This window comes from Tubulanus polymorphus, chromosome 1 (genome assembly GCF_964204645.1).
Source record: "Tubulanus polymorphus chromosome 1, tnTubPoly1.2, whole genome shotgun sequence".
NCBI classification, from domain to species: domain Eukaryota; kingdom Metazoa; phylum Nemertea; class Palaeonemertea; order Tubulaniformes; family Tubulanidae; genus Tubulanus; species Tubulanus polymorphus.
The window spans coordinates 610,056-634,784 of NC_134025.1; the positions used below are offsets into that span (position 1 = coordinate 610,056).

The window sequence follows — 24,729 nt, forward strand, 5'->3', positions numbered from 1 at the left end:
ACGAGTTCATTCTTGTGTTCGAGCAATAGACGTGAAATGTAGATAATAACATTCAGTCTAGAGACCGACCGATGATTGTTTACCCAACATTTCCAATTTCATCTACGGAAGTCAAACGAAGTCATCACTATTTTTAAGTCCTAATTAACATATTATTTATAATCTAATTTACTAAGTGAAAGTCATTAAACGGATGATGAACGTAATGATCACAACAATGATGATGACAATGAGGAGGACTTAAGCTCAAGTTTCACTTTATAGTTTCGAATAAAAAATCAAAATCTCGGGGTAGATAAATGAGAGGCCGGTATGAGTCGTGATTGTGGCCGTTTTAATTATTTATTCATAGCTAGCGTTGTATAAATCAATAGTGAACTCTCGGTTAACGTAAGAAACAAGATCCACAAGTGACACTTCACTGAACAATTTTATTGAAATACAACATTCACTCAATACACGTCGTTCAAGTAGAAATAAATGATTGCTAGAATTAAGTGGCTAGCAATGACTTGATTATTATTACAGCACCAGCAGCAGCAGCAGTAGCAGCAGCAGCAGCACTAGCACCAGCACTAGCACCAGGGCACCACCAGCACCAGGACACCACCAAAACAAATCTCTATATGATATTTATAAAATAGTTAATACTGATATTCAGATCTAAGTAGTTATAAATTTTGTACTATCTGAAAATAGTTGATATGAATGGTATTTGATTTGTCTGGGTGTCTCATGAGGCATGCTGTACATTCATTAACTTGATATGTTATTTAACAGTTTCAATGTGCAATTGTGATTGTGTTTATTTTTGCAAATTACTATTATGTAAATTATAATCCGAACTCGAACAAATACAAAATGGTTGGATGGTCACAACTGATGTGTAAACAAACAAGTTTGCGAGCGTAGCTAACAGGGCTGACAACCTCAGTAAACTGCTATCAGTAATAAATGGAATATTTTTCAGTAACATTTCATTGAAATATGAAAGAAAATGTTCAAATTAACCAGTAATCAACAGTAAGACCCTCAGTAAAATCTTTCATATTACATCAAACAACATTATAAAATAGTAACAAATACTGAAAATCAGGGACAGTTTGGGCAGCTCTGAGTAAACCAATACACGACTATCGGGATAAAGCTGAACTAGGAAATGAATATGTCTGTAGCTCAAGGAAACATTTCAGATTTTTTCATTCTCAGTTGTTTATCTTTCAAAATGGACCGAGTTTTTTATCAACAGTAACCATTAAAAGCGTAGGTTTGGCCCGTTTATCCTAGTTTTTCAATCGGTCTGTTCAATTCTAAACCTTAAGTGAAAAGTATTCTTTTTTGAGCAACAGAATTTTGAGCCGAATCGAAGCTAATTAATTCACTATTCATTTTTCCCAATGTTCAAAGTCCGGTTTTGATAATTGATAAGAAGGAACTGATGCTAGCAGCAGCAGCAGCAGCTGTCCAGCCTCCCACACACATACTGGTCACCCCCCATCACTTCTTACACAGATTTAATAATCTACTATCAATCAGTATCGTGTAACAAATGAATGAATGTGAGCCCCGCTTTACTCGCCCGCTCCTCAGCAGCTCCTCAGCTGCCCCTCGGGGACCGAGCTCTAAACAAATTGTGTTGTCAGTATTTTACGTACAGTGGCAATAACCCGAACAGAGCACCGGCTATTCACATCTTACTCTCTGACGCGCGCGGTATTTTCAATACCGATTCCGGAATCAATGATCGCTAAAACGAATCAAACAATGATTGATCGAAGAGGATTCTTTTACCAGTGAGAGATAAATAACACTTTATCAATGACCGCAGTAAATACTACAGAATCTCTGCTACTAAACGACCATCTATTTACATCTATCACTTAAATCAACATGGCTGCTTGGTAGTTAGAAATAAGCTTAGAATTCAGCACAATAATAATGTAATAAACTTTAGTGTCATTTGTGTAGTTTAATTGTGTAGTTTGATATTTCATCTGATGAGGTGTGATATCTCCCTCACAAGATGGCCGCTCATCTTTTATCCTGTATTTGAATAACTAACTTGTAATTAAACATTTGTTAGAAATGAACTTAGAATTCAGCACTAGTTGTAATAAACTTTAGTGTAATTTGTGTAGTTTAATCCATTTGATATTTCATCAGATGAAGTGATATCTCCCTCAGCAGATGAGGGGATATCACCTCACCTGATGAGGGGATGTGATCCTCATATTTCACCCGATGAGGTGATATCATTCCGAAAACATTTGTATCAATGAACTCTTTATACTTATTAGAAAAAAAAAATTTATAAAGTAAAGCGCTTCTATGGATTTTTAGGTTACCTTAAGAAATTCAATTTCTAACCACGTGAGATGAGATGAGATGAGATGAGATGAGGTAGGTATAACCTGTCATATTAGGCTACAATTTATAGAATAAATATAACTGTGGTTTATGTACAGAGACTGTTTGAATATTTGCTGAGACTAGATCTCTCTGAATTATGATTTATAGAACAGAGGAATGGAGGAGAGGGGAGAAGGGGAGAGGGGAGGGAGAGGGGAGGGAGAGGGGGGTAAATTCTACCGTTACTGCATTAATTATCTTATTATCTGTTATCTATATGATCAGTGAGTAGAATAGATCATACGATCTCACGTGATCAATGTTAATAAAACACTTTTTATTACCAATTTACAAATGGTTTGTCGAGGGGGGAGGGGAGGGGGAGGGGGAGGGAGGGTCAGTTAGAGGGGAGAATATTTTATCACCTTTGAGAGAATGGAACAGTATTTTATGTTGTTTATACAAAAACATGAGCTACATGAGAAACAATGATGTGAGACCTGAACCCAAATTCACACATCGGTTTTACAACTACCGCTCTACAACTACCGCTCTACAACTACCGCTCTACAACTACCGCTCTACAACTACCGCTCTACAACTACCGCTCTACAACCACCGCTCTACAACCACCGCTCTACAACCACCGCTCCACAACTACCGCTCCACAACTACCGCTCTACAACTACCGCTCTACAACTACCGCTCTACAACTACCGCTCTACAACTACCGCTCTACAACTACCGCTCTACAACCACCGCTCTACAACCACCGCTCTACAACTACCGCTCTACAACTACCGCTCTACAACTACCGCTCTACCACCACCGCTCTACAACTACCGCCCTACAATCTACCGCCCTACAATCTACCGCCCTACAACTACCGCTCTACAACTACCGCTCTACAACTACCGATCTACAACTACCGCCCTACAATCTACCGCCCTACAATCTACCGCCCTACAATCTACCGCCCTACAACTACCGCTCTACAACTACCGCTCTACAACTACCGCCCTACAATCTACCGCTCTACAATCTACCGCCCTTCAATCTACCGCCCTACAATCTACCGCCCTACAATCTACCGCTCTACAATCTACCAAACCTTTGGATACTAGGGTTATTAGTGAACAGTCAACCGGGCTTATGTTTCATGACCACTTTTGGACAGCAATGCTGTGTACATGAGCCCTAGTTTTTACAAGTTTTGACTGTCGACGCAATTTTTAATAAAAAAAGACCTGCGGCTCCTCAACGCGTCTGGCTGTAGTCACACAAAAACACATTCACTTTTACTCTATATAACTTTTCTTTAGATATAAAGAATAAATACTGAGGGATGGGACCCGACCCGACCGACCGACCGACCTATACCTAACACTACTGCCGTAATATTGCCTCATTCATACGTAACAATAGAATGTGAGTTTTAACCTCATTTTCATAAAGAATTCTATTCATATTTCATCCCTCACTCTCTCTCCGCTCTCTCCGCTCAACACAATGACAATCTAAATTTACTTTCTTTAGCACTTGTGTAAATTTGCACAGATGTGCTCATTTTTATCACAATCACCTCCGTCATCAAACTCTGCTCATCCTAGTTCACAAATTAAACACATTCAACTTCATACTACACGTTTTATACAAACATTTTCGCAATCAGATCAGAATCAAAAAGAATTTTTCATTTATGAATATGAAGATGTTTTATAGTGTTTTTCAGGTTTAATGATTTTTGCTACACAACATTTTGAATTTATCAATAATAATCAGTGATTTCAATCATCGCAGATAATGCAGTTAACTAGCATGCTTACTCGAACAACTTCGCGACCAATTTCTCGATCTTTTAAACTCAAGACTCAAAGCGGTCGCAGTGGAGTAAAGTGAGGTTTACTGTAATTTTTAATGAAGAAATAAAGCGTGATATAAATTTGTGAGCACGAGACATAAGAGATGTGTGAGGAGACACGACCAGTGAGGGGAGTGCACAAGATTCTTATTATTCCTTTGTTCACTTGTCAGTTTCCGGAACAGGTTTTTGATAAATTACCAGCATTTATCATTTTACACGCCAGCAGAGCAACCAGCAGAGATACCTCTCTCCTCTCTCTCTCTCCTCTCTCTCTCTCAACCTGTCTCACTGTCTGTGTCAACTGTCTCACTGCGCACAGAAAATAATCACCATTTTACTGTTTATTGTATGACAAAGGACAAAATAACTGAAAAACCAAAAAGAGACAAACAAAGTCTTCACGAGCAGTTACACCAACTAGTCATTGAGACATTTTATCAGCACACTTTCAAAAACTGATCGTTCCACATTTCATACTACACACTAGTAATAGTGAAGTGGATGAAAGGGCTGTAGGTAAGGACAGCCGGTGTATTCCAGTAAGTGCTACGTTAGAAGTGGCTTCTGAGAAAGTGTTCACTGAACACATCAATCAGGTGTAATGACTTACTGGACTTAATCAACAGTAGCAGCAGCAGCAGCAGCAGCAGCAGTAGGGTCAGGTCTGTCATCTCAAACTCAGTGTTTGATACAATATGAAAGTCTATCAGACTTTCCTGCCACCTCCCAGAGAGATGTATTACCTGCCTGAGATGTATTACCTCCCAGAGATGTATTACCTGCCAGAGATGTAAAACCTCTTTTATAAAACTGCATCTGAGAGGTCAAACCTCCCCGATGCTGAACACTATTTCATAAAGGTCTCAGCCCCTAACACAGATTGAACCTATACAAGCTCTGTCGCTATATCTGGAATTTGACTATCAATATCATGTATTCACTAAGGTGATAGAGAAATAATGTGTTTATTCTAAATATGACTGACTGATTGCAACCTTTAAATGATTATTACTCCTCCAAAACTGCGACTAAATAGAGATTAACAGTGAATCACAGTCAGACTCAATGTCATCTGATCTGATATATACTACTGCTGCTGCTGTATTTAATAATTATAACTATGACACTACATAAATCAACTGATAACCACTAACAGCCCCCATCCATAACAATTACTGACTGAAAATTACACACAGCAGTAAAACCTGTTTCTATCGCACACGCCTGATTGAAATAAATATCATACCAGTTTCACCTCATTTCTATTTGATAAAACCCACGCGCCACTGCCTGCCACTGCCTGTCGCCCGTAAATTGGTTCAGTTTTCACTCAGTTATTTGTCATCATTATTATTACACTTAGAAATCAAACTATCATCAATTACAGAATACATTATGAGAACCGCCCGATATTTCATTGGGAGATAACTGTGAACCTGGTATAGGCATAAATAGTGATTGATTCAGACCAGGTATTTGCCCTGTATTGGGCCTCCTAGCTATAAGGCCCTTTACATTCCTCTAGCAACCAAGACCCTGCTCCAACCACTAACTGGCCCTAGCTAGACCAAAATCCAACCAATGACTGGGGGTAGCTAGACCCAGGTCTTACAACTGACTGGTCCTAGCTAGACCCAGGTCGCACTACTGACTGGTCCTAGCTAGACCCAGGTCTAACAACTGACTGGTCCTAGTTAGACCCAGGTCTAACAACTGACTGGTCCTAGCTAGACCCAAGTCGCACTACTGACTGGTCCTAGCTAGACTCAGGTCAAACTACTGACTGGTCCTAGCTAGACTCAGGTCAAACTACTGACTGGTCCCAGCTAACCGAGGTCCAACCACTGACTGGTCCCAGCTAACCGAGGTCCAACCACTGATTGGGCGTAGTCAGACCCAGGTCCAACCACTGACTGGTCCCAGCTAACCGAGGTCCAACCACTGACTGGTCCTAGCTAGACCGAGGTCAAACTACTGACTGGTCCTAGCTAACCGAAGTCCAACCACTGACTGGGCGTAGTCAGACCGAGGTCAGTCGTAATTGTGGCTCTGATTCATAGTTCAATCCTAACCACACTCTATACACACACAATACATTGTATACAGCATGCTCTGTGTCTGTCACATATAAATTGCTCGGCTATTCACAATAAATGCATCTCAATATTCAGACTTTCAAGCACCAATTAAGAAAATCATTGATGTGCCGCTAGATCTCTTCCCGTCTCTCTCTCTCTCCCTCTCTCTCTAAGAGGGCGCGGAGATGGAGAATTTAAATATTTGTGATGGTTGTCAGATGGTTACCCGGGAGATTCAATTCAATCATCAAACATCTTACATTAAATACTTGATTATTTCCATTAAAATCAACATTAATTCAATTTTTATCCGATTATTATTCGCGATTCTTTAAAAACCAACCGTCTTTATTGTTAGATTGTTTAAATAAAGGTTTTCTGCACGATTGAATTCGACGACAGCTTTTTACACAGAGATTAAAAGTCTTATACGAGAGAGCAAGAGGGAAGAGAGGGTGAGGGGGAGAGGGGGGAAGAGGGGGTGTTACTGGTGTTAGAGAGATCAGCGAATCATAGGCGTCCCAAGGAATTTTCATAGGGGGTTCGAATAAGCATCAATCCAGCATCCAAGCACAATGTCTGGTGTTTGGTGGGCCTCCCCCAAAAAACTTTTTGAAAATTGGAGGCTTTACAGACGTTTTCCAGGCTTTAAATGAATCATTTAGAGGTAAAAGATTAGTCAAATTGGCAAGAAAAATCTTGAACATTTATTTCATAGTAACTTGAGAAGTTAGCTATCTCGAAAAGGGGGTGCGTCCGCTACCCCCCGCACCCCCTTGGGGAACCCTATGAGAATATAATTCTTAAACACTCTCTAGGACCAGGTATCAGTAATGATAATACAGAAAGCTGCGCTCACTGAAATATCACCAGCAGTACCAAACACTATACCGAGTAAGAAGCAATCTACAGTATCAGCGAGGAAACGTTATTAAAATGATTACCATAACAAAGTAATAATGGATTAAACATCACAATCATCACGGTAGACAATAAATAGACGTCTTATTCCCGTCATCTATAGCAGCAGCAGCAGCAGCAGCGGTAGCAGCGCTCGGAGAGACTTAATTAAAAATGACATGTTATCAATAATATCTTAGAAGATTCGATATTAAATTATATTCGATGTAGCGAGACACCTGGGACATAGAAAACTCTCCACTCATACAAACTGCTGCTCTAGTCTTAGAGGTGAATTTACGCAACATTCTCAACTCAGATATTCAGTCCTAACTAAAGTGATTCAAGTGTAGAGACACATGAAGGACCTTGAAGTTAATTTTGGCTTTTCTCTCTGTCCGTCTACAAATGTATAGCTTTATGTGACAAACTTTTCTAACAATAATTCATTTCCTATCCCGCTATCTTCAATATTAAAATGCCTCTCTTTTAGCAGTTTGTCCCAGCAGTAGCGAGAGAGCCAGGTCGCTGTAGGGTACATGGTGAAGTGTTGTGTAGGTGATGAAGGAAGCTGTGAATTAAAAATTCAGCTCATCATTTTATGGTTAGATGAGAATGCATGATAGTAGCCAGCATCTCCAGCAGCATTAATACCAGCTACCAACGCTCTTTCTATCGTTCATTATTACTTTAGAGGAAAGAAAATGAATGCATAATGAACCAGGCAAATCAGTATTCTACATGTGAGAGACTGGAGGGAACCAGGCGAGGGGACTGGGGGATCAGCAGGCTGGAGGAGAGGGGCAGGAGGAGAGGGGACTGGGGGATCAGTAGGCTGGAGGAGAGGGGCAGGAGGAGAGGGGAATGGGGGGGAGATCAGCGGGTAGGAGGAGAGGGGCAGGAGGAGAGGGGACTGGGGGATCAGCAGGCTGGAGGAGAGGGGCAGGAGGAGAGGGGAATGGGGGGGGGATCAGCGGGTAGGAGGAGAGGGGCAGGAGGAGAGGGGACTGGGGGATCAGCAGGCTGGAGGAGAGGGGCAGGAGGAGAGGGGACAGGGGGATCAGTAGGCTGGAGGAGAGGGGCAGGAAGAGAGGGGAATGGGGGGGGGATCAGCGGGTAGGAGGAGAGGGGCAGGAGGAGAGGGGACTGGGGGATCAGCAGGCTGGAGGAGAGGGGCAGGAGGAGAGGGGACTGGGGGATCAGCGGGTAGGAGGAGAGGGGCAGGAGGAGAGGGGACTGGGGGATCAGCGGGCTGGAGGAGAAGAGCAGGAGGAGAGGGGCCTGGGGGAGAGCGGGCTGGAGGAGAGGGGCAGGAGGAGAGGGGACTGGGGGATCGGTATGAAATTATTAGCGAATAGGCAATGATTTGACAACCAGTCGCCACACCTGACTGGTCGCATTGCACTGAATGGTCACCTCACACCCATTGCCCTCATACAAAACCAACTTCCAAACCATGTCAGTTACCTTGGCTCAGTTGTCCAGTGGTTAGGACGCTGGGTTTGGAAATTAGAGACCCAGGTTCAAATCCTGACAGGATCAACTAGGGTTAGGGTTATTACTGAGAGCTAGGGTTCACAGTTGGGTTTAGACCAAATGAATGTTCTTTTTTGTTTTTTGCAGGTCAATCTATTCGATATTGTTCATATACTGGAGGTACGAGGTTCATTCTTAAAGGATTAAAGAGCTTTTTTTGAAGACTGCATATATTTTGAACCAGTTATCATCAGCAACTTGTACTCAAGATTCTTTTTAGAATATTTTCGTAATATTTTTAGGTGGATTAAGAAGTGCCGATAGCAGCAGCAGGTATAGAGAGCTGCAAGCTTCCTCTCACAGTGTCAACTGTATAGCTCACAGTATGGGTACATGTGTGTGCCGAGTACTGAAACAGATTCCTGTGAACACATGGAAAAAATTAACCAACAACTCTCTTCAAATGAAAAACATCAGTTGTTTCTAAAAACAGTATCTACTCACACACAGGAATAGAGCAGTAACTATGTTTTATATATAGTATGAATAAAAAGGTTTCTAGTGATTATATAATAACAAAACATCAGTACCATCAGCAGCAGCAGCAGTAGCAGCAGCTGTATAATTGAAAACAATATCATATTCTGTTTATGAGTAAAAAATAAACAAAAAATGTGAAATGATTCATTCAACACTAATGGAAAGTCAAGCTGTGAAGTCCCTTCAACAACTGAAGGACGAAGATTCCAGCAACTGCAGTCTATTCCAGGTTTTATCACGCAGGAGGTGTTAGGCTTAATGACCCAGACTGTGGTTTTAGTCTCGCTGCTGGATATTGAGCTCGCTGAGGTTCCATGTCCCAGATTTTTGCTGGTTCAGTTCCAGATTTTGGCTTGTTTATTCCCAGGTTTTTGCTGGTTCAGTTCCAGATTTTGGCTGGTTTATTCCCAGATTTTTGCTGGTTCAGTTCCAGATTTTGGCTGGTTTATTCCCAGGTTTTTGCTGGTTCAGTTCCAGATTTTGGCTGGTTTATTCCCAGGTTTTTGCTGGTTCAGTTCCAGATTTTGACTGGTTTATTCCCAGATTTTTGCTGGTTCAGTTCCAGATTTTGGCTGGTTTATTTCCAGGTTTTTGGCTGGTTCAGTTCCAGATTTTGGCTGGTTTATTTCCAGGGTTTTGCTGGTTCAGTTCCAGATTTTGACTGGTTTATTCCCAGATTTTTGCTGGTTCAGTTCCAGATTTTGGCTGGTTTATTCCCAGATTTTTGCTGGTTCAGTTCCAGATTTTGGCTGGTTTATTCCCAGATTTTTGCTGGTTCAGTTCCAGATTTTGGCTGGTTTATTCCCAGGTTTTTGCTGGTTCAGTTCCAGATTTTGGCTGGTTTATTCCCAGATTTTTGCTGGTTCAGTTCCAGATTTTGGCTGGTTTATTCCCAGATTTTTGCTGGTTCAGTTCCAGATTTTTGCTGGTTCAGTTCCAGATTTTGGCTGGTTCAGTTCCAGATTTTGGCTGGTTCAGTCCTTGGTTTTTTGCTGGTTTAGTCCCAGGTTTTTGCCAGTTTTATTATAAGGGCTTTTGCCGATTCCTTCATCAGAGGTCGATAATATTTTCCTGTTCTTAAATGATTAACTCGTTTCATTTGCTGAGGAGTTTATCTAGAATCAATCCATCCATGTTTGTATGGATTTATTTGTATCAAAGAGTTTCTGTTTATTTTCATTAACCTCAATACTACTCGAAGGGTAAGTATTTGTACTTATCACTTATCAGCAAGGTAAGTTACATAGCTGAATAGTTGGCATAGATAAAACATACTCCGTTGTTGTGTGAATAAACAGCTATAGTAATTAGTATCAATACCCAGATCTAATTACATCAATGATGCACTGAGTAAAACACATCAAACATCTTAAAAACAATGACAGTAAAACTTGCTTTTATTAAGAGGATCATTTTAAAAGTACGAATTGGAATGGAAATAAATATTGGGACAATAAAAATAGAGATGACTTCAGTAATGTGACGAATTATCTAAATGATGACTTCACTTAGTTTTAACTGAATTATACAAATACAAATTGGAACTCAAAACTAAGAGACTTAATGAGTGTTGACCTACAACAAATTTGCTTTTGATTACAATGAAACAATTTGTGTGAAAATGTCCACACAAATTGTTACAATGTAAATCAAAAGCTTATATATTTTGTGTTAAATTCACTGATTTCTCCTGGAGCGCGTGTCGCCTGTGTTTTATATTACTTACAGGGTTAGTATAAGGTAGTGTAGCCAGATCAACAAACTCCGAATTCAACTTATCACGAATCATTGTCAATAACTGAACCTTTGGATACAAAACTAACGCCTTTTTCCCTTCTTCGTATTCGTCTAATTTCTTCTTAGCGAAAGCTCCAGCCGAGAATGTAGCTATCCTTTCATGAACGGGAGTTTGAAAATAAGACGTCGTTTGAGAAGTGACTTCGTCGTAATCGTCGTAATTTTTCGGTTCTTCCAAAGTAAAATAAACAGCAGTTCCTCCTAATTCTCTGAGATTTTTAACGGCTTGTAAAATATCCTTTCTATGTTTCGGAATAACCACACCGATCGCGTCCAGATCCGGCTGTCCGATCTGTTTACAAATCTCCAGGTCATCGTAACCGTTATCCAAGAAAGCTTGCGTATATTTGGCTAAAGTAAGAGAGCGTAGCCACTCTTCCACGATATTATCAGCCATGTCTAAAAGACACGGACTCATCCGATCTGTAAAATTAACACTTTACATCGTAGATATTATACAAATAAACTATCGGCGAAAGTTAGAAACTTGTACGCCGCGGAAAAACGATGATATGAAGGTTTATTTGACAGCAACATGACAATCGCGACTGTCTAAAACATCCATGATGTTTAGACTGAATTAGTGCTGCGCCCTATCGGCGTTTATCAGAACACAAATACAAACCTGTGTAGAGGGCGACACCTCCTGGTGGTAAAATACAAATCTCATTCATTGCGGGCTAGCAATCATCCGACGATAGAACCATCAGCTCGTGATGCCAAATGAATCATGCTCGTCTATTCACAATACCGATATACTGATTTAAGACCCACCCATGAATCAACACAGCTGTCGTCGGGATCCTCAATTTGCTGTGGTCAATCAACGCTTTGTAACAGATGGGATGTTAGTAACACTTTCACCTCCTCCTTCCACAAAGAAAATACTGACTCATTTTTCCATCCATCAATTTTTAATAAAAATATCAATATAATGCTATTATATTCAGAATACATCAGAGCCTATCAAGCAGATACAATTTATATAGTAGACTCTGCTTACCCTGCAGTCAATTGCCTCAGATCCATGTGCCCCAGATAATATATTCAACTGGTCCGGTATTTATTGGTCCGACGAGATCTAACACAATCAATAGTCTACTAAACATAGAATCAGTAAGAGCAAGAATAAGTAGTAAACAGGGCTAAACATCTGAAAACTGTTATCGGTAACAAATTTTTATCAGGAACATTTCATTGAAATATGAAAGAAAATGTTTAAATTAATCAGTATCAATGGGGTTAGTTAGACCCTCAGTAAAATCTTTCATATTACTGTACACATCAAACAAATCAAATCATTATTTCTCAGGACAAAATGGATACAAAATATATAGGAAGTTAGGAACTAAATCATCATCAGGGATTGATTTCTCATTGTCAAACAGAACACATTCCGGTAGATTCTTTAAAAAATCCCTGAAACATATTTTCAAACATTTATAGATTCGAATTCCTAAGTGCCGCGAGAATTAAAGATCATCGTGAATCAGTGGTTGATTTTAATGACCAGGTTGATGTGATGCTTGCTAGGTCTTCATCATCCGATATATCTGAATCAGATAGTTGCCTAGGCGATAGACGACATTGTCGACTTAGGAACTGAGGAAGTTTTCCGCACGAAGCCATTAATAGTCCTAAGAACGGCGGAGATGGAGTCATAGGCCGCGACAGATATTCTGGATGATATTGGACTCCGACGAAATATGGATGACCTGTTGAAATAAAATACATTTCTTAATCAATCTTCAGATGTAGCTTTAAGACACGTTCATACTATAATTCATGTCATCCTAGAAATTGAGGTGTTTTCAAGAAGTATTCATAACAAAATTTAGAGGTTGTGTGATAAATTATCCCCTTTTTAAAATCAACTTTCATATTTTTTCTTTAATGAACGAATTCAATACCTTCTAATTCTAATATTTCCATTCTTTCTCCATCAACATCTTGGCCGACAAATTTCATTCCGTACTTTTCGAATTCAGGAACATATTTCGGATTCACCTGTGAAAATAAAATTCAAATTGCAATTTACATGAACTTTCCTGAACAAACAACGCAGAATAATCTGCTGAGATCAGTTGAGACCAAAGAGAGAAATCTGAATTAAGCATCACATTAACCCTAGTTTATCTGTAGATGGCGATATAAATTAAACTGATCTGAATTAAAGAGGTTTGACTGTGTTTATACCTCGTATCGATGCCTATGTCTCTCTTCTACAAATTCGGGATTTCCGTAAAGTTTTCCTAAAAATAAATTCAGACAAAAATTAAACTTTTCATCTCAGTGAATTATAGATTTATTTAGAGGATAGAAAGAACACTCACTAATAACAGAGTCGTCAGATTTAAATATAGTTTTACGTTTGCCTAATCTCATTGTTCCGCCCAAATCACCAGGATTGTGTTCAGGCATTTCTATCACCTACAAATAAACAATCAATCCATCAGTAGTGGAAATACTCGTACAGTCAACTCATATACTTGTACAATCAATGTGGAGCGGTATGGCTGAGTGGAGAGAGTTCGGCTCTGGAAAGCCAGGTCGGGGGTTTGAACCCTGTACATTGCCTTAGTGTCCTCGGGCAAGACACTTATCCTCATCGCCTCTCTCCACCCAGGAGTTAGAGGGTACCTGGCCTCATAGATGACTCCTGAGCACTTTTTAGCAGCTTGGTGTTGTATCAAAATGACCGAAATAATGAATTCAAATAATACCGAAAAATGTAAAGCGCTCTGAGCAGCCTAGCTGGATTTAGCGCTATATATTACACATATCATATATTATAACTCATGATTACGCTTCAGTTTCGGTACCAGTAGCTTTTATACCCAGAAAACTGATGATGGCTGATAATGAAAGAGTAATAATGAACTTACAACAGGATGAGACGTATCTGGATCCATCTCGGTTGAATGAGCATCGCTCCAACCTAAAACATTCCTGGCGAACTCTATAACAGCACCTTGTAAACCTAAACACACTCCTAAAAACGGCATTTTCTGCGCTCGACACCAGGTTATAGCACTGATTTTACCTTCCGTTCCACGCTGACCAAATCCACCAGGAACTATCACACCACTGATAAATAATCAATAGAATAACGTCAATTATAGTATCTCAAATCATCGAGCTGCAGGGATGAGATTGGTTATAACAACTCCCTATTGAAATTCATCACAAGGGTTCCTATAGGTCAGGGAATACAATATCCCAAACTTTTCACAGACACTCGTCAAGAAATTCACGGATTAAATTATAAGATATTCTCAGTGGGGGCTGAGGTTCCTTGTGCCATTCGTCACCAGCAAGAACAAGACACCAAAAATTCAAATTCCCTGATTTATAAAGTAGAGTTGGAATTCCCTGATCTAATAGAACCCTGGATCCCGATAGGGGACACGAATTATGGAAACATACTTAGCACTACAGAGCTGCTGCCACGCCTCGTGATACCTGACTGCATCAACTTGCTGAGTTTCATTTTCTAAATCTGCAGCCTCTATACACTTAACACACGCAAAAATAATCTATTAATACTTCGACCGTTTATAGGCCTACGGGTGAGAGTCTTCAATAGGTAAGGGATAGATGATTACCTTGAGATTCAGCCTATGATTACATGCTAGCGCCGCGTGTTGAAGAGCTTTCATCACAGATGCGTATGAGTCATCGAGTTTCGTGTACTTTCCGACCAGAGCAATAGTTACTTCTTTCAACATACGATCGTATCTAAAATGGCATCACTGATCACATCACTGACAGATCACGGACTGATCACATCACTGACTGACCACATCACTGACTGATCACATCACTGACTGATCATGTGACTGATCACATCACCGACTGATCACATCATCGACTGATCAAAGGATGATCTGAAAACAAACCTGTCGGCTAAATCCCTCCATTTCGACAACATACGTTTCGGTTTAGTGACGTTTAAATGTAATCTTTCCGTTAAATATTGAACGATATTCTGTTCCGCCATCATTAATGGAACTCGATAAATAGACGAAACGTCGTGAACGCAGAGGACTTGTTCAGGACCGACGTGACAAAACATCGATACTTTCTCTTTCACTGGTTGTTGTAATTTAGATTGACTGCGACATACAATCTACAAATATACACAATACATTCTCAAACTCAACGTTAGATTTTAGAAAGAAAGACGCAAGAGCCGGACTTACTAAATCAGGAGATAACCCTAAACCACGCAATTCACGTATACTGTTCTGTGTCGGTTTAGTTTTCTGTTCTCCTGTCGCTTTAGGCTGAAATAGAAGAACATAATTCGAGGTAAATTCAATGTGTAACTGTTTTTATGCTCTATATAATATTTCACCCCTAATTTGTATCACATCTCAATCTGTTTGTTCTGTATTGTCTTTATTAGCACAATTAACCAAACATTCATAAGTATTTATGAAAGAACTTTAGATATCATATAATTTTGTCCACAAGATATGAGCCGAAGGAAACATTTTCAGACTCTATTTTTCTTTCTTATTGTAGGATTTTATACCATATAACTCAGAGGTTCATTAATATTTGCTAACAGCAGACGTTCAGATTACTTACCTCTGGAACTAGACTGACGTGAAGGGAACAGAAATTTTCTTTTTTTACTCGGAATTGAAATTGACGAAATGCTTCAACGAAACACATACCTTCGATATCACCGATTGTTCCTCCTAACTGTTAATTCACAAATAAAACGCATTCATTTCATTATAATAATTCACATGATTTCTCAATTTTTTTCTCCTGTCAATATTTACCTCGATAATACAAACATCCGGAGTCTCGTTCGTCCCATCTACTGGAACTTTGGCTACTTTTTCAACCCATTCTTGAATAGCATTCGTAATATGAGGCACAACTATAGATATTCATCAACAAAATACATTTATTAGATTAAGTGTAATTTCTAAAGTTAAGGACAACGATATACATGTACATTGAACTGTACTCAAACATACATTGAACTGTACTGTTATGTACGATGAACTATTGATACAAACCTTGTACTGTTTTACCCAGAAATTCACCCTTTCTTTCTTTGTTTATAACTTGTTGATAAATTTTTCCGGTCGTTATGTTGTTATCTCGCGTCAATTTAACGTCGAGAAATCGTTCGTAATTTCCTAAATCTAAATCGACTTCACCACCATCATCTAAAACATACGTCTCTCCTAAAAACAAAAACAAAATATAAAACACCCTTGAATTCACGTAATAATGATAATATAATGAATAGTCATCTTCCTGAAGATAAACTATTAGTATCAGGAAATATTTCAGTAGTAGTTAAAGTCTTGTTGAAATAAATCATCAACTGACTTATTTTTTCTCTTGTGTGAAGGAATTTTATACCAGGAATTAATTTTAATATCGGAACAAATCCATATTGATTTCTGGTGTTAAGCATCTGTTTTTTGTTTCGCAATAAATAACCAGTAACTGACTCTCAACAGAATTGATTGAAATTGGAAACTTCTCTTGTAAAATGCAAACTGATTTTACGCGAAGTAAATATCTGTACACAACACGATACAGTAACATGTGGCGCTTGTGAATTTCAGAATCGGGGACATTTACTCAGGAAAATAATAGAATAAAAAGAATTAACTATCAATGACAAAAGCGTTAATTTTCAATGATGTCCATTCATTTTCAATAATATGTAGTTTGACAGGGATAGTGCATGATCAAACATATAATGATTAATTTCACTTTCACTATTCTTGATTAAGTTTTAATCTAGAATTTGAATTAATTCAACAATTTCTGATATTTTCAACTTAACAACAATCACACAAATTTTCCAACAGCCCGGAACTGGAACCTGTGTTTTAAAATGTATCTTTTTCAGGTGAAATACTAACCGTGTTCGTAAGGTGAGAAAGTTCCAGCATCGATATTAATATACGGATCAATTTTAATAGATGTGACTCTAACTCCGCATGATTTTAATATAGTTCCGACACTACTGGCTATAACTCCTTTACCGATACCACTGATAACACCTCCAGTTACCAGAACATACTTCATCTTACTGTTCAATATACTTCGCCAAGCCACACTACAAATATACAAATACATTTGATTCAGTTATTCATTCGTATAAACTTTGTCATTTATTGATTTTCACAGATGTTTGATTTATCATGAAATGAATTTAGGTCAAAAACTGAAAACGGCAGCATTTGTGACAGTTGCAACTTATTACCTTTAAAACAATATTATAATAAGTAAAGTATGTCACACAACTGGCAATTGTCAGTTTGACTTAAATTGATTTAGAAACTCTTCGAGACAGTCTGAGACTATATCCATCATAGAAAAGTGACCATCATACAAACTACAAATGCCTAAATCCAGAACTAACACTGAGTCCAAACTAACAATACAAAAACATAATTGTTCTAATTACTGCTGCTGGTGGGTGGCATTGACACTGACAGACCTCTGAATTAACTAGAAATAAATGCTCATTCATGTGGAAATATTGAAAAGATTTCCAGCAACATCTGCTGGATGTTTTCATTATTAACTTTTTGTCTTCACAGCCGGTGGCAATTCCAGTCACAGTCCTAACTCGAGGTCTCTTGAAATAAGTTTGATGCGAGGGAGACACGAATCTGGGTACCCATTGCTTTCAGAATTGTTTGCGCGGTATCGTCACTTTCGACTCACACACACCACCACAGTAGTACACACGGGTGGCAAAAAGTAACATCTTTCGACGCGAAAACCAAGAATTTAAATATACGCAGATAAAAATCGGGCTAAAAATCATATTCAAATTATTGCATTTTCAATTAACATCAAATTTCTTATTTGTACTCGCCTGAATATGTTCTTAATGGATATTTTTTGGTAACTAATTGATTTCGCGGGAGCGCAAAAAACACATGGATTTCACTTCCGGCTTTTAGCGAAACTGCACATAGACTGGTTGTCGGATTTGTAGGTGGCGCGGAATACGATTGGCAACCAGTCTCCTAACGAGTGGCACGTCAATTTTCAATAATCCACGAAATATGTGCACAATGGATTCAAAAAAGCTTTAAATCGAATAAAGTAAATTTTGAAATAATGAGTATTTCATTGGTATCTGCAAAATATTTCACGAATGACTGAAAATGAAATTATGTTCCATCGGTTCAGCGACCCACAGTTTTTAATTTAGAATGAACTTAATTATGCACTTTTCGGCGACTCATTTATGAGATATTTGTAAATTTGAAAACGAATAATACAATATTCATATCTTAGAATAAGCAAATATACATCGAAATAAGAAATATAAATCGTGATAAAACAGATGTCATCGTTTGTTTCATCGTTTAATGTGTCTCTGTTTACATCTTACACCTCATTTACATATCCATATGATGCAGTGCGCATGCGTGCACACACTGCACAAAGACTGCTCGGTAAGTGAGTTTTACTTCTTTCTCGATATCGCTTCACATTTTCTATAATTTTATAAAATATCGACATTGAATTTCGATGACGTTCAGATGAGTGGTTAGTCGAGATTTTGAAGAATGTTTCAGGCGGGTTTTGTAACGATCCATGTTGAATTAAGTGTTAAATCGGCGTTTTGAAACGCGCGTGTTCAGATCTGCGCAGATTGGACTCGGAAAATCGGGCTCGGTTCCAACTGAGTTCCTATCTCAATTTTACTCTCCTATTTGTCATATTTCTAGTAATTGTCATCGTTGAAATACGTATTAAGTTTGTAATTCGAAGTTTACTGATGATCTGTCAGCGAAAATAAATCGGTTATCTTTGATGAATTTAGAATCTGATCGATTTGAAGATCGAGTAAATTGGGAGCCGTGCCGGGTCGGTCGCGTTGGTTGCGATGTTCGTCGCTCCTTATTGTTTAGCTTAGAAACAAATGAGTTGAGGTCTTTGAATAGTGTTTGTTTTTGAGTGGTCTATTTAATTTGGACTCTCAATTCAGATAGGTCATTCCAGTGTATGGGTATAAGATATCAGCTGGGTTTATATTACAGCAAATATAAGAAACTGCTGGGCTGAGTGACTCAGGCTCTATTACATAAATTATGCATAATGAAGAGAGTAGTGAGTGAGAGAGAGTTTGCCTCTGAACTCTTAATAAAATACTGAATGAAATTGCCTTGTGTTTATAGTAAACATGAAATATTTGATAGTAACTGATAAGGTTATTCTACTGGTTTATTAGGACGAGTACTTGTAGATTTAGACTCTGGTTTTATTCATAACAGTTTGAAGTCACTGTGTTAATAGGAAACGATGTCAAGAAAGCTATAAATAGATAGTAATATTATATTAGGTCAGATCGCTGTCATCTACTGGTTCATTCACGGGTCATAGCACTGATTACCTGGAAACAGAGACATTCACCGGAATAAAGATGATTCTAGAATATTCCTGGCTTTTATATTTCCTGGAACATAGTTTGACATGAATCTATTTTTATTTCAGGTTTCTTGAAGGTTTTGATCTCAGCGTAGAATCAACATCTCCTCACCCTCACTGTCAACATGTTCAGTTTCCATCGACCGAAGATCTATCGTAGTCATTACGGTTGTTGTATTTGTCGCGCGAAATCTTCTAGTTCACGATTCACAGATAGTCTCAAATATGAGTCCGACTTTGTGAGATGTTTTAATATATCCGAACACAGAGCAGGTGAAATCTGTAACGCGTGCGTACTGTTAGTGAAACGCTGGAAGAAATTACCACCAGGATCAACAAGAAACTGGGAACATGTGAGTAATTACCCGTAGTTTGGAGATAACACCCCCTAAAATGTGAAGAGCCTCATTTATGTCATTTTGGCCACTTTTGTCGACTGATGAAAGAGAGGACACTGTTTGAAATGTGATGTTTGAATTGTTTTAGGTCGTTGATGCAAGAGCCGGTCCCGGAACTAAATCAATGAGTAAAATACGTAACAATAACAACAGCAACAACAATGGGAACAATTTACCAAAACCGGAAACCTTTAAGAAACACGTGACTAAAAAACGTAAACATAAACATGTGCGAAAAAGCCACAGTGAATTATCGGATGAAGTTCGTAAGTATCTGATATATCAATATCACGAATATCAATATCAGCAATTTTAACTCATTGAGATTCATGAAATATCGTAAATATCAGTTGTGATAGTGATACATGATAGTTGTCGAATAAACACTATAATCCGTGTATACTGTAGATAAATGAAGAAATAGATCTTAGGAAGAGAGTTGGTTATTCGGATAAATGAAGAAATCCCACAATTCGAATTTAAAATTATACTATCAAATTTATTATTTTGAAACCACAACGTTTCAGCTGTTGACTAACAGCCATCATCAGGTGGAATGATGATGACTGTTGACTTACAGCCATCATCAGGTGGAATGATGATGGCTGTTGACTTACAGCCATCATCAGGTGGGATGATGATGGCTGTTGACTGACAGCCATCATCAGTTGGAATGACCAGAAAAACAAGTTACAAAACATAAACTCACAGGATCTAAAATTTTTAAAACATGATGTTTGTATTTATATTAACAGAGATTGAATTAGGGATACGAGCTACGAGACAGTGTCAATATAGAGCACCTAGTCCTGTTTACAGCGATCTATCCGAGGACTCTAACGAACTGCCAGATTCAATGCAACAATTCAATCAATGTAGCTCATTTTTAGATCTATCTTACTGGAAGAGGTAAGTGTCATTTTATCAAACCAACTGTCAGTGTGGTTTTCAAATTGTGAATCACAAGTAATGATAAAACGTCCGCTGAATTGACCAAAAGTACAATTAAGTAAGAAATGAAAATCCACCAGTGGCGCTACCAGCTGGCAACATAGTTAACTATGAAACCAAAACCATGATCTACTGCCTGCCACAAAATTATAGCCAGTTGCACAGTCGTGACTTAAGTCCACAAGTGGTCTTTAATCTTAAAACTGGTCTTAAATTGTTAGATTGGCTATAGAACAAAGTTGGTCTTAAGTCTATGCCATGACTAGGCAACCGGCCCCAGATTTTGAAACTCTTCTGGAGACTTCTTTTCTACTCTCTCAGTGTTTGGTATTGTTTTCATTGAAGTGTAGAGAAAATCTCAAAACGAAGACTAACCACAAAGCGGTTGATGCTCACTTGCCGCAGTAGTAGCACTCATTGATTGTCAGTTGAATTGCCTCGGAACTGACTATAATTGTATGTTTTATTATGTAGGACGAAGATCTGTTGCGGTATAATTTTCACCGGACCTCACGGTGAGGTGATGGTCGACCCTAGTTTACTCAAACCGTGTAACTCGTGTAAGAAAGATGGCGCCACCGGGATCTCCGACCCGCAACAGAGCGATGGAGAAAGTAACCATAGCAACGATAAATCGATGCCGACAACGATAGAGGATGAAATGATTGATGATGATCTGTTAGATGAAGATGAAGATGATGATGTTTATGATGATGACATGGAACAGTGTATAATAGACGAGGCAGTTATAGAATCTTAATGAAGGTTAATTTAGGTCAATTTAAAAGTGTTGAATTAGAGTGAATGTTGAGAGTGAGAGTCGTAAATTATTTGTATGTTTGTCGCGCGTGAGCTCCGTATTTATATACAAAACATTAACATCGTTTTATACAAGCACCACGGCGGGGTACTGGTGGTTAAATCACAGTCTGTACAGTCTACCGGGGGGTACTGGTGGTTAAATCACGGTCTGTGGAGTACCGGCTACTGTACTGAATCAGGAAAATGAAGTCAGTAGTTTGATTGTATCGGATGTCACTGGTGGCTCCCTCTAGTGGTTATTTTGGCACCACCACTGGCTCCCTCTATTGGTTTTATCAGTCACTGGTGGCTCCCTAGTGGTTATATTGGCTTCACTGGTGGCTCCCTCTACAGGCATTGTGTACGTTAACATCCCCTGAATGCCACCGAAATTGTAGCAAAATGTAACGATTGTTTTGAGTTGAACCAGTCTGTGATGGTGCGTTCAATAAATACCGGTAATTAAACCATCACTATTTCAGCTGATCTTATTAAAACCCGACTTGCATTTCAGTACGAAACAGAAAAATCAAACCCTTTAAAACTTAGTAAAAAAAAATGATAGAAAAGTCAAATATTTTATCATTTATATTATTCACGTATACGACTAAGGGTTTTATACAGCATTTACTTTTTTACTTTTTTATTTAAAACGGACAAAAAATAGTTGATTCTACGTATTGTATGAGCGGGTATGGAATATCACTGGTGAATTCTCATCATACAATACATAGAAAACAACCTACTAATGATAAAATACAGGGTGGGAGGGGCTTCGTGAATGATTGACGTATTAAACAGGGTGTGGTGGAGTCTTTATTTGTTCCCTATTTATTGTTTTATCTTCTTTCTTCGTTAAAATATAAATTATATTAAAACTATACAATTTTTCGCGCTCTCCAGAATTTACCTTAGCAGAAAATTCCCAACGAAATGAATTTTCATTGATGAACAAATTGAGATAAGGGGGTTGGGTTGGGTCGGGGTGGGGAGCAAAACGAGTCTGAAATGTTTTTGAAGAAATTGATTTGATATCGGTTGAAAAAGTGTTTGTTTTTGTGTTGAGCTTCAAATTAGATTTAAATGAGTTTTTAATGTTTAGAATTTGTGACAGTTATTTTAAAAGTCAAACCAGTTTTGATGATTTCGTTGATGGTGGCTGTGATGATGATGATGATGACGATGACGACGATGATAATGATGATGATGATTTAGCTCAATGCAAAGATAATTTATGTCTTCTGTGTTTATTACTAATATTTATTAATTTACGATAATTTCTTCTTAAAAAGCGTAAATGATAAGTTTGTATGATGTTTTCTGTAATAGGTGTTATCAGTGGTTTAATTTATTCATGATTTTATATAGCTGAATGCTGTAGATATAAACTCTGTCTGCTGTCTGTCAGTCAGTCAGTCTGTCTGGCGTTTAGTTAAATTATCTCTGTAGATTTAATAAGTTTCCAAAAAAGAACAATTTGCTGAAATGCAAATATGATAAAATAAAAGAAAAGCAATAAAGCAATGCTTCTCGCGTTGTAAGGGATATTTTCCCCTCTCCCCTCATATGTACATAGGGTCAAGCGGCCGATGTAACACACTTTATGGATGGCCCCTTTGTCTTTTATTTCAATTGAGAAAGAAAAAAAACTAAATTATTTTCGTAACTTGAAGAAAAATCCATCCATTGCAGCTAACATAATTCACGAATATTTGGCAGTTATTTCGATTCATGTAAAACAATGCGTTTCATTTGGTAGCTAAAGTAAAGTGTGATGGATGATACTGATAACTGGTATAAGTCGTGATCTGATCGCTCTGGTGTTAGATAGATCCGTGCCTGTTTGACATAGGCCACATTTGGGCAAGTTATCGCTAGAAAATGCTAACTGTTTCTGGGGCCCAATTTCACAAAAAGGATTAAGGCCTAAATCGATTTAAGATAAACTGAATTAATGAAGAAATTAAATCGATTTAAGAGTTAAACCTGTTTGTGAAACTGGGCCCTGACTTCTCTCCTCACTTGCCACAGTAGTTTTGATAGTATTTTAGTAGAGTGGGTGTTTTCTATGTGAACACTCGGACTAAAGTTGACTCAGGTCAGGTGCGGCCAGTCTGACCCGGGCCAAATCAATCTCTGCGTGATCGCGGCTATAATCTTTGAAATTGTTACAGTTTAAGTATCAATAACTCAGGCTAAACTAAACTACACTACACTGTTATTAGGAGCAGATCTGATAATATTTAGTGCAGATTTAAAGTTTGTTATTGATAGAAACGAAGAGAAAGTTATTATTATATTGAGTCTATAAAGGTATATAGCAGAGTTTAATATTGTGATCTAGAGAGTAAACTGACAACAGTTCAGTCAGTTATAGATCGTTAAACTCTGTACTTCCGGGATTTCTGTTGTAAAAAGATTTGAAGAACACTATTTTACTGATGTCGGTTATATGTGTATAATATTATATGAAAGTAAGTTATATCTCAATTATTGTAAATTGTATCGAATATATTTGATATTTATATGTGTACAAACATACAAAAATACAGTCGCACAATCTGCAGCCCTTCGATTAGAAATATCTCTGGTGAAGTGCGGGAACTGATACGAAACATGGATGATCAGTTTTGAAAGTTCGCTAGTTGTTTTAGAAATGTGTTTGATGAAGTATGAAATAGCTGCAGATTGAAACTGTATGAAATGATCGGAGAGATTTAACCCTTTCAGTGCTGACTAATCAATACCCTATAGTGCTGGACGTAATTTGAAAATTTAGAAAAATTCCACCCTAGTGTGTTGAATAACGGGAATACCACTGTAGTGCGTCTACACCGCGGTGCAGTGTATCGTTAGTTACTAGTATTTCACTATGTTTGACAGGTGATGCCATCTTTCAATAGAGATAAAACTTATTACATCAATACACCGCAGCGCGGTGTACTAGTAAAATCCATCACCGATTCATACACCGCATTGCAAGGGTTAATGATGTTTTCGGGTATGTTTGAACCTATATAACTATGTGTAATGTACTGTACTGTAATGTTAGTGATGTTATTAATCTAACTCTAGTTATTGCTATTGTTGTTTGTGTGTGAATGAAACTCTAGTTTTTGCCGTTTTGTGAATCATATCATAAAAT

The 24,729-nt window shown here is 38.2% G+C and overlaps 3 protein-coding genes across 4 annotated transcripts in view; 1 reads left to right on the forward strand and 2 right to left on the reverse strand.

Annotated features, from left to right (window-relative positions):
* Window positions 1-11,530, reverse strand: part of LOC141907593 (SAM and SH3 domain-containing protein 1-like) — a 43,990-nt gene extending 32,460 nt beyond the window's left edge. For both annotated transcript variants that reach the window (XM_074797289.1, XM_074797293.1), the window contains exon 1: window positions 10,934-11,530. In XM_074797289.1, coding sequence (XP_074653390.1) covers window positions 10,934-11,422 — 489 coding nt within the window. In that variant the 5' untranslated portion in view covers window positions 11,423-11,530. The remainder of the gene's footprint in view (window positions 1-10,933) is intronic.
* Window positions 11,531-11,911: 381 nt separating this feature from the next.
* On the reverse strand, window positions 11,912-17,939 carry LOC141898489 (CTP synthase 1-like). The gene is made up of 14 exons (XM_074784419.1): window positions 17,870-17,939; window positions 16,905-17,101; window positions 16,041-16,211; window positions 15,798-15,898; window positions 15,598-15,714; window positions 15,207-15,290; window positions 14,904-15,133; window positions 14,610-14,742; window positions 14,431-14,519; window positions 13,890-14,091; window positions 13,338-13,434; window positions 13,201-13,256; window positions 12,915-13,011; window positions 11,912-12,719 (listed from the first exon to the last, which is right to left on the reverse strand). Exons 2-14 carry the CDS (start codon window positions 17,068-17,070, stop codon window positions 12,484-12,486), a joined length of 1,779 nt encoding a protein of 592 aa, XP_074640520.1. The 5' UTR covers window positions 17,071-17,101; window positions 17,870-17,939; the 3' UTR covers window positions 11,912-12,483.
* Window positions 17,940-19,506: 1,567 nt separating this feature from the next.
* On the forward strand, window positions 19,507-22,531 carry LOC141914521 (SIN3-HDAC complex-associated factor-like). The gene is made up of 4 exons (XM_074805747.1): window positions 19,507-19,787; window positions 19,921-20,098; window positions 20,588-20,741; window positions 21,258-22,531. Exons 1-4 carry the CDS (start codon window positions 19,560-19,562, stop codon window positions 21,541-21,543), a joined length of 846 nt encoding a protein of 281 aa, XP_074661848.1. The 5' UTR covers window positions 19,507-19,559; the 3' UTR covers window positions 21,544-22,531.
* The last annotated feature ends 2,198 nt before the right edge of the window (window positions 22,532-24,729 follow it).